General features: G+C 33.7%; 1 protein-coding gene across 1 annotated transcript in view; it reads left to right on the top strand.

Moving 5' to 3' along the window:
* Positions 1-221: 221 nt before the first annotated feature.
* Cftr (CF transmembrane conductance regulator) overlaps positions 222-10,272 on the top strand; it is a 149,491-nt gene continuing 139,440 nt past the window's right edge. The window contains 1 exon segment of the mRNA NM_001278757.1: positions 222-394. Within this exon segment, the coding sequence (NP_001265686.1) occupies positions 342-394 (53 nt within the window). The 5' untranslated portion in view covers positions 222-341.

Below are 10,272 nucleotides of genomic sequence, written 5' to 3'. Positions count from 1 at the left end.
GACGCGCTGGGACTGAGACTGAGTTTGAGAGGAGCTGGGCTGGGAGGAAGGAGGAAGGAGTGACCGACAGGGTGAGGTGGGGGCTCGAGGGCGTGGGCAAAGTCGCTGGAGCAACTTTGGGGCTGGGCTAAGCAGTGCCTGACACCTAACCTGGGCAGCAGGAGGCGGAGAATGAGCTGGAGGAAAAGGGAGGTGTGTGGGATAGGGGTGGGTGGCGGGAGTTGGAAGCAAATGACATCACAGCAGGTCAGAGAAAAAGGGGTGAGCCTCAGGCGCTAGAGGAGTAGGGCGTTTGGCATCAGGAACAGAAGCCCAGCCTGCCTTCAGGGACCGGAGAGACCATGCAGAAGTCGCCTCTAGAAAAGGCCAGCGTCATCTCCAAACTTTTTTTCAGGTGAGAGGTGTCCAGTGGGTCTTTGGCAGGACACGTGCCAATAAAAGAGAAAGGAGGAATCTGGGCAGAGTTTGGGGGAAAAGAGAAATAGGTTTTTGTTCCGTTTTGTTTTTTAGAGATGCACTATCATTCATTGTTTTGAAAGAAAAAGTGGATTTGGTGAAATAAAATTGCCTTAATATTAGAAAAAAACAATAAACTGTAGCCAGTTTAGATAGCAAAGTCTGTGACTGAAAGTCAGACTCCCAAAACACAATTGATTTATTTGATTTTTCTCTGAGAAACTTAACATTGTAAAGTTAATAAATTCTTAAATCTGGTCCGCCCCCACCTTGCATAAATCAAAAACTTATCTTCTTGGGATACCTACTATAAATCTCATTGCAACATGTAATAGGTGCTCAGAAAACATTTATTGACTGAATTTTGAAAAAAAAATGTTCAGGAGAGGAGATGGAAATTGTGTTTAAAGTTTTTATTATGATACTGAGTAAATTTAACAAATATTCACCACAATTACATTCTTCTTCTTTTTAAGAAGGAAGACAAATCTAGTGAAATATTTAACTTAGAAAAGGGCAAATACTGTGAGTTATACATTTGAAATGGAAGTCAGCATTGTCCTGGAAATGTGAAGCTATGGATACAGGTACTGAAGTTATATCCAAATGACACTGGTACATTATAGTCTTACTTTGCATGTGATGATCTGTAAAAGCTAGCAAACTTCATCTAATGAGATTTTTTAAAATAGAGCTTAATTTGTAGTCTTAGGCACAGTGTGATTAAATACCATTCATCTTTGAAGTGTTCTTTGGATACTGTATCTGCTTTGTTCCTGCTATTGTATTTGTGTGAATGAATGAATAGGCACAGCTGTCTCATGGGACATTATTTGACTCACTGTCCTCCAATGAATCAACATACTAAAGTACCAAAACAGTCAAATGTATTATAAATATGCATATATGTGCGTGTGTTTGGGGAAGGGATTTTTGTCTTTCTCATCTCTCTAATGTTCATTCTGTGCATATAGAGCAAGCCTGGAATTCAGGTGCTCAACAAAGGTCTTGGCCATTGAAGAGGAGCTCCTTGCTCTGGACAGGAGAGGAGGACTTTACTATTTGGAATTACCTTTATGATATCATTTATAGAAACTTATTAATTAACCTATGAAATTGAACTATCTGTTCATCTGTTTTACTACTACTTATAAAATAAGAATGTTAATTGGCATAAATTATAGACTTTTTGTGAGAACATTTTGCAGAACCTAAATGCCAATCCATCTAAAAATACAGTTTTCAGGAGAATGAATATCTATGGTTACTTCTGAGTAATGAGGAAGTTCAAAATTGCTCTTCTGAGATGTTTTCAAATTTTCTTTTTAAAGATATTCTACTAATATCTATAATTCTTAAAATTTTAATAGCTATTAAGTTTTTAGGAGCATACTCATTTCTGTTCTTCAAACTACTTCATAATAAGTTGCTCTAAGAATAAAAGTGTTTTTAAAAGTTAAATTCCTACTATTTATAGGAACTGACAATCACCTAAAGTACCAGTGATTATAAACTTTCTTCTGGACTATAATTCTAAACTGGTAAAAACTTATTTTCTACATGGGGCTAAGTAATATTACTTAGTGGTCAAAGGTGGTAGGTTTTGGGCTTATAATGTTTTGACTCAAATTCCAGATCTACTACTTAATAAGCTGTGTAACTTGAGATGAGTCTCTTTCCATCTCTGTGCGACTTGACCTTTACAACTTTAAAAATCCATAATAAAGAGCTATAAAAGAATGAATAATATAAAATGGTTTCATCATAAAACTTCAAGTTTTTTAGGAATATTATGGAAATAAGTACAATAAATTAAAGCTCTGATGAAAACATTTATGAAAAAACTTCTTTTTAGTACTTGAGCTTGATCTGAGGTCCTTCATGTTGAACTACACTCTTGATCTCTTGAAATTTAATTTTAAAACAATGTTTCTGTAAATTGGTGAAGCTAGGCACAAACTTGTGATCCTCCTGCTCATCTCCTAGACTAATGAGATTATAAGCACTTGCCACCAAACCTGACTGAAATAAGGTATTTAAAACTAGAGGTGATAAACTTATGTGATTCATATACAAGTGAGATTGGTTTACAAATGTTTATAAACAGAGGTTATACTTTTTATTTTGGAAAATGTTTCAATTTTACATTTTCTCACAGCTTTTAATAAATTGTTTATTTTTCTGTCTTTTCCCTTATACCCTGAATTTCCCATTTTTTTAGTTGTTAGATGATATATTAAACCATGTGTTGGATAGTATAAATTGAATTTTTATCATGCTGTCCATTCCACAAGTCTTGATCTATATCCAAGAAACCAGGGGAGTTCCACAGTAACCAGATGTTGAGTGTCATACATCCCTTAAAAGTTTACGTACAGCGTTCCCATAAACTCTGCAGTCAAATCCCAAGTGAGTCAAGAGTAAAACATATTAGAACTTAGAGTGGATAATCACAAAAAATTGCATATTGCAAGTCTCAGGTTAATAATAAGATCATTTAAGACAGTTTTATAATTACCAGAAGCAAAATAATGAGAATATGTTACACATATACACTAAAATTTATATGATATTTTGAGCCACTAGAATAGGAGTGGTAGCTCAAAATATCTACCAGTGAAAACCACCCTTGTTTTCTAAGCATTTGCCTTTGATGAAAAAAATTTATACTAAGCACAGTGGCCCATACTTATAATACCAACTCCTTATAAGGCTGTGGCAGAAGGCTTGCAAGTTCAAGACCAGCCCATGTGACTTAGGGAGACCCTGTCTCAAAAGAGCCAGGGATGTAGTTCAGTTGTGAAGTGTTCTTGAGCTTGATCTCCAATATTGGACACAACCAAGCAAACAGAATTGGGTCTCTATTATGGTCTTATCTTTAAAGATATGTACATTTCTTTTTCTAGTATGTAGCAACCTAAATTCATTTGTACTCATGGTTAGAGCTTGTGTTAGAAAAGATCACATTACTTAGACAGATTACTTGGACTTCCTTCTAAATTACTTTTGACTATTTCTCAAAATAAAATTTTTCATCATAATTTAGTTTGTTAACAGCCAAGTACTACCTAAATTTAGCATTGTCCTTCAAAAAATGCCTTATGAAATTTAAAGATTTTTATTGAGGAAAAATGTAAGTATTTGAGCAATTGAAACATAATTATATAAGAAGATAATGAAGGATTCATAATTTTGAAGAGGACCAGTCTTACAATTTATATAAATTGAGGCATATCATTTAAAAAATCAATCACGATTTTTCGTATAGTGACATTTTATTTACATATTTAGCCTGAGCAAAGCTAAAAATTATGACTGAGTCATAAATATTACTGAAATTTATTGAGGATGTTCATAAAAATATTGCCACAGGAGATAAGCCTACTTAACAAATGTCTTAGTCTGGTTCCAATCTGTATACATGCATTGTGTCAGGTTTGTCTCTCAGGCAAAGCTTGGGCTATCCAAATGAGAAAAATTGATGCATAAAACAAAGACCACTATGAGATCAAGACTTCATATTGTGATACACAACAGACATCCAGTTAGTCAATCTATAGCACATGCCATCAGTGAAAATAGCTCTGATCTCTTTGATTTCTCTCAGCTTTATCTCCTGTACAAACAGAAAGCACCCACATCTGAGATAGGGGCCCCTCTAATTTGAAAAGCACCAGCAAGTGTTCGCTGTACTAGTCTCTCAGTATTCCTTTTTCTCAAGCTTTCTGTTGCTGACCATGTTTTGATTTTGCTCAGCTCAGATTTTGGAATTTGGAGTATGTGTTATGTCAGTTTGCTTGTTTTAACTCACAGTTCTGAAGGTACCTTCTCTAGATGGTATGACTAAAATTTATCTTACCTATTTATCTGTTTTTCTGTATGTGTAATATTTTATAATTAATTTTTTTAGCTAATTTTTTGTTTTAAAAATTCCCCTTGAGTTTTGAAGTGTATTCCAATGAGTTTTCTTACATGCATGTAACGCATAGTATATAGGATAGTTTTAATAATCAGCTCCTTCCTGAAGAGAGCAGTGGAGTCTATTTTTCCTAATAGCTTCATCAATATTTTATGTTTGATGTGGCAATCGAAATATTCCTCAAAGCATACTGATACATAAGGGAAATCATGGCTTCCCATGTTGTGCTTTATGGGAGGAAGTAGGATTTAGTGTCATAATATTCAATACACAAATGTTGAAACTTGTTTGAGATCCTTGAATGAACACTGCTATAAAATATATTATTATTGTAGTATCCTTTCATAAGAACCTATAATTTCACTATGCTAGAGCTATAATATAAGTATAAGATTGCCAAACCATCAGGGAAGGGTGTTAACCATTTATCATGCAGTTATGTGTTGTTTGTCAAAACTTTGAAAACACCTCTGACTCAGCAGCAATTTGGGCCATTTTGATTCCTGACGCATCTTGTGTAGGGCATTTGCTTGGAGCAAAATCCCAGAGATGCAATGAGGTCAAGAGGGGAAAACAGATCATGACAGAGGTCTGATAGTCTGGTGACACGAGCAGAGGGTTGGTTTTTAAGTATGTTGATTACATTGTCACAGATCAAAACATTACTATTTCAGCTGCTTCTCTTCAGCTTCTAAGAGTGAATGTACCCTGTAGTTGTTTTGGTTTACAGTCAGCATTGCAAGATGGTTTTACATAGAGCTCAGCAAAGAGCTTGAGCAAGAAGCCTGTAAAAATTTAATTTACTATTATGTTGCTTGGTGTAGACAATTGCATTGCTATAGAAGTCTGGAAAGATCTGGTTTCCAAGGCTGTTTCCAAGTTGCACAGCTTGTCAACTTTGCTACTTCTTATGCAGCTCTAGTTAACTTGCTATTAATTTTTGACTCTTTCATTTAAAACTCTAGATGCTAAGGCCTTCTCTAAATTTTAAAAATATTATTCAGGGGGCTGGAGGTTTAGCTCAGCGGCACAAGCACCTGCCTTGGAAGCAGGCAGTCGTGAGTTCGATCCCTGGTACCGATAAAAACGAAAAAGCCAAAAAAAAAAAAAAATATTATTCATATCATTTCATGACGCATAGAATGATTTAATATCTTTTTGTGATGAGAATGAGTCTGTGGTGATCAACCCTAGAGACCTACACATATTGTCAATTGATAATTTTAAACACTTCCACAATGGTGGAATCATTTGAAAAAGAAAAGAAGCAAAGGAAGCAGAATTGGGAAAATTTTTAATGTGCAGAGCACTTATTTCACCAAATTTTCCTTTTAACTTTTATGGCTTGGTTTTCATGGGGCAGTTTACTTAATAATTCGTTGTTTGTAGGGTCAGGGAGTGAGTTGAAGATATTTGCTAAGTCTTTTAAGGATTGTTAGGACTCTCAGCCCTGAAGTTGTACTCTAATATATAGTCTGAGAATTCTCCTAGCAGCTGAGTGAGAGTAATAACTTCCTTTGTGGGTCTTGATTCTGGGCAGTTTGGAGGATGTTCTCATTCATTTATTGACCACCCTCTGTATTTCTTGCAAGGCATTAAGAAGGTAGAGATGACTGGCAAAAAATTGTTGTGGCCCTCGTAGGATAAGTTCTCTGCATCTCATGAATGGAAAGGCTTACAAAACGGTACTCAGTAAGGATGCCTAACACTGGTCAAGAAAGTTTTGCATAAGGAAACATCTTATGCATTCAGTAGAAAGGAATATGAGTTAGGGAATGATTAAATCAAACATAAACACACAGCTAAAGGATTATGTATAAATATTTCATTGTATATTTACAGAGGATACAAGGATCCTTTAAAGAATTCAGACAAAGTCTTAGAATTCCTTTCAAAACTTGTGACAGGGATTTGTGAGAGATGCATCTGAAAACTCTAGCAAGGCCTGTACCACAAGCGACTTGATAAAACTTTGAGCTTTATCAAACTGCAAGTGAAAAGCCACAAATTTTATGGAGAGGAATTACAAGCCCAATTCAGTGGCATTGCTGTTTTGCAAAAGAAATTAGCTGAAAGAATGGCTGTAGGATTAAAAAGAGAGATAAAATTTTTTCTAAAAAAGTAAAGTAAAATTATGAAGTAAAAGTAACTGGTTTGTTATTAATTAGAGGTTGAAGGTGAAGAAGAGAAGAATCCAGCAAAATGTCTGCATTTGCTGATTGGATAGCAGGGTGAATGGTGATGCTGTTTATTGACTGAGTCAGGCAATTCATTTGGAGAAGATGACCTTCACAGATCCTTTATGTGCTCAAAAATTAAAGGATGCACAGGATTTAAGTTCACATAATACAGTTATGTGAAAAATAGTCTTGGATTTCAGTGTACATTTTTTTTCAATACCAAAGGAACTTCTGTCTTTCAGCTCAAAGATAAATTTGACACCTAAAAACTCACATTTGTTTTTTTTCTACTCCCTTTCACCTGATAACCTAATAGTCTTACTGTCTCCATCCATAAAGGTCAATAGATAGCTTGTTTACATGAACTTTGAAGTATGTAGAAAGCAAATAAATCTTCCATAGATTAATTAGAACATGGAGTCAACTTGGACCAATGTCAGTGATGCAACTAGACATCAGGTGTTTACAGAAATTATTTAATTGATTAAATATGTAACTACAATGAAACTCTGAATTTTATTAAGTATGTTGAGTTTATAAGACTGTTACAATTAAAGTGGATGATAACAATCCTCATAACATTATAACTAAGCTTTTAGTCAATGAAATATTGTTAGCCATAAAGATAATCAACACAAAATGAACTCATTAAAGCAAAAGATTTTGAAATACATATGTGATTTTGAGTTATTCTTTCATTCATTCATGCATGCAATTATGTATTAACTTGGCATAAATATTGAGCCACTGATATACTTGCCAAGGATATATAGTGGTATGAAGATTTAAAACACAAAAATTTATTACTCATTCAGTTTATTCTACATTTACTGAAATGTTCATGCTTTTTAAAATATGTACTGGGGACTGAACCCACAATCTTGTGCTGAGTTACATCCCTGTCTTGTTTCATTTTTTAAGACAAGGTCTCACTAAGTCACTAACATCCCCAGGCTTGAAGCTATGATATTACTATCCCAGTTTCCCAGAGGACTGGGATTACAGGTGTGCATCATGATTCTCATATTTTAAATGATGTAATTTTTCTCATTGGACTAGAAGGATCATTATAAATGTCTAGATTAACTATTCTACTTCTTGGAAGAAAACTAAAATTTCTGAATTGTAGAATTGTCAAATGTGTAAAGCACATGTCTTATGATAAATGATTCCAAAGTCACCAATATAATTCTTTTTTAAAAATTTTATATAAGGAAAAAAAGAAACAGAAAAAGGATACAAGTAATACAGAATTTAAAAAAAACAGTAGGAAATCACTAGTTAACATATTACATATTGTCATCTTAGAAACAGTTGTTCAAGTTACAAAATTAAAGCATATAAAGTGGACATTCAAACAGTGACACTGCAAACAGTTCTGTTCAATGATCCAACAAAAACTCAGTAATATGGTTATCTATCTTATACGCTTAAATATACATGCAGTTATATCCTTTAGGGCACTTTCTTTTCCTCTCTTTTTTACAATGACAATTACACATTTTGGGTTTTATTACTCCCACAGTTCTTATTACTTTTTTTTTTGAAGAGAATAAAACCAAATGTGACATACCAAAACAGAGTCAGTCAAATCAAAAAGATGGACATAGTACATGATGTAAAAACAGAATACAAAGTGATCAACAATGGTTACCATAATGCCTCTTGCTATCTTAAAAAGAATTGCCTATATCATCAGTTATAATAAAATTGAACAGAACAGTACCGAACAAAACCAATAAAACCAAAACATTGGAGACATTACAGGACTTCAAAAGAAGATAATAGTTAAACCAGAATGGGCATCATAGTGAATCTTACTGTCTTCAAAGTTGTTGCCTACACTCTCAAACTTGGTACTACCAAGCAAAACAGAATAGAGTAAAATTAGTTAAAACAAGATGGTGAGAGCAATGCAGGGTTTCAAATCAAGTTAATAGGAAATCAAAGTGGGTTACTATAATATATCCTGCTATTTTTTATTTATTTTTCCCTTAATTAAAAAGATAAAAATAAAAAATACTTAAAAAAGGAGATTGAGATAAAAGAAGACATAACAATAAAACAGCACAGGTCAGAACATAACAATTTAAGCAACATAGTATTTCACCACAAGATATCCTGACATAAAAGTAGTTACCATAGTGTCTCTTTCCTTGAAATATTTGAGTATAACTTCGTGTACTGTAGCATCAAACATATCAAGACAATGTAAAACCATTCAAGAGAATGACAGTATTACAGGGTATTTAGAACCAACTAACAGAAAACGAACAATGATTTCTATACTATCTCCTTGTCTATAAAAGTTTTTGTTTATATTATCACATATAATAAAATCCAATAAGATACAACATGTTAAGACTGATGGAGACAGAAGAACAAAAGCTTGATGGGACTTCAAAACAAGATTATTATATATAATATAATTCTTTCACAACAAAATTGTTTGATTTTGAAAAATTAAACTTTCTAAATGTGAATTTAATGTCATTTCATTTAGGCGTGTCCTAAAAATACAGTGAAAGTTTAATTTTAAAACTATTTATTACAGTAAAAGATACACTGCCAGTGTATATTCTTCCTCAGTATATTCCCCGTGGATTTGAACACATGTATACCATTTTTCTTGTCACTTTCTGAAGCAGTTCTAGAAGTCCTCTTTCATAAGTATCTCTGGATGGGCTGTCATGATTGCTTTGGTGTCCTAAATAAATTAAAAATATTTAACTTTCATCATCATTTTGACTTTGGGGCAGAGCTAAAGCTTCACGGCAGTGCTTTTCAAATTATGGTTTGCTAATTACCTGTTGTAAAATGTATTTGGTTTCTGTAGATGTAGTATAATGCATATGTCAGTTGGTATACATATCATGTTAAATATGCAGATTTCTGAATCTTCTTCTATACATACTAAATAAAAATATCTGAGAGAGAACTACTATAATATTTCATTATTTTTAAACATTCTAGGTGATTATTTTTATTGGCTAAAATTCAAAAACTGTTAGGTCATCAGGTGGATTTTAACAAAATGGGTTTAAATAGCCTAAGTGGTTTTCAAGGGCATAAAAAGCCCCTGGAAGTTGGATCCCAACCCCAGAGATTTGGACTATTTGTACCTCTAAAGAATGACAATCTCTCATTTCTCCCTGACTACTTTTGGTATTGGTAGTATACGAATCCAATTTGTAACACTGGACTAAGGAAAAATTTTTATTAAGGGATATGATTCATAAAAATGTGATTTTTTTTCATGCTAGAGATTGAAAATATGACCTTTTCAATCAGCTATATCCCCAACCTTTTTGATTTCATTTTCCTTTTAAGATTTTGAGACAGGCCTTACTGACTTGCATAAGTGGGGCTCTAAATAACAGTCCTGCCTCAGCCTGCTGGAGTGCTGGGATTATATGCATATGCCACAGTACTCAGCTCTGTGGGATATTTTATAAATCTCAGAGTTCAGCCAATTGTGTTTCTGGTTCAGGAGGTCCAAAAAAGAGGTTGTTGTAGACTTCACAAAACCTTCCAGAAGATTCTGATTGATGGTCTCAGTTTAAAAACTATTAATAAATCACAAAAAAGATTATCATAGATTAATGTGTTTGTAGAATCTCCATTTTTAGGTCATTAATAAAAGATTGGAAAACTCCAGATTTGGGGACAAGACAGGATTTTTACGAAAAAGATTGTAGAATGTGGGCTATGTGGTGA

The sequence above is a fragment of the Cavia porcellus genome, unplaced genomic scaffold, assembly GCF_034190915.1.
Source record: "Cavia porcellus strain 051 isolate PalLab524CR breed Dunkin Hartley unplaced genomic scaffold, mCavPor4.1 scaffold_2, whole genome shotgun sequence".
NCBI lineage: Eukaryota > Metazoa > Chordata > Mammalia > Rodentia > Caviidae > Cavia > Cavia porcellus.
Note: the sequence above shows the minus strand (reverse complement) of the source record. Positions and strands in the feature narration are given on the sequence as shown.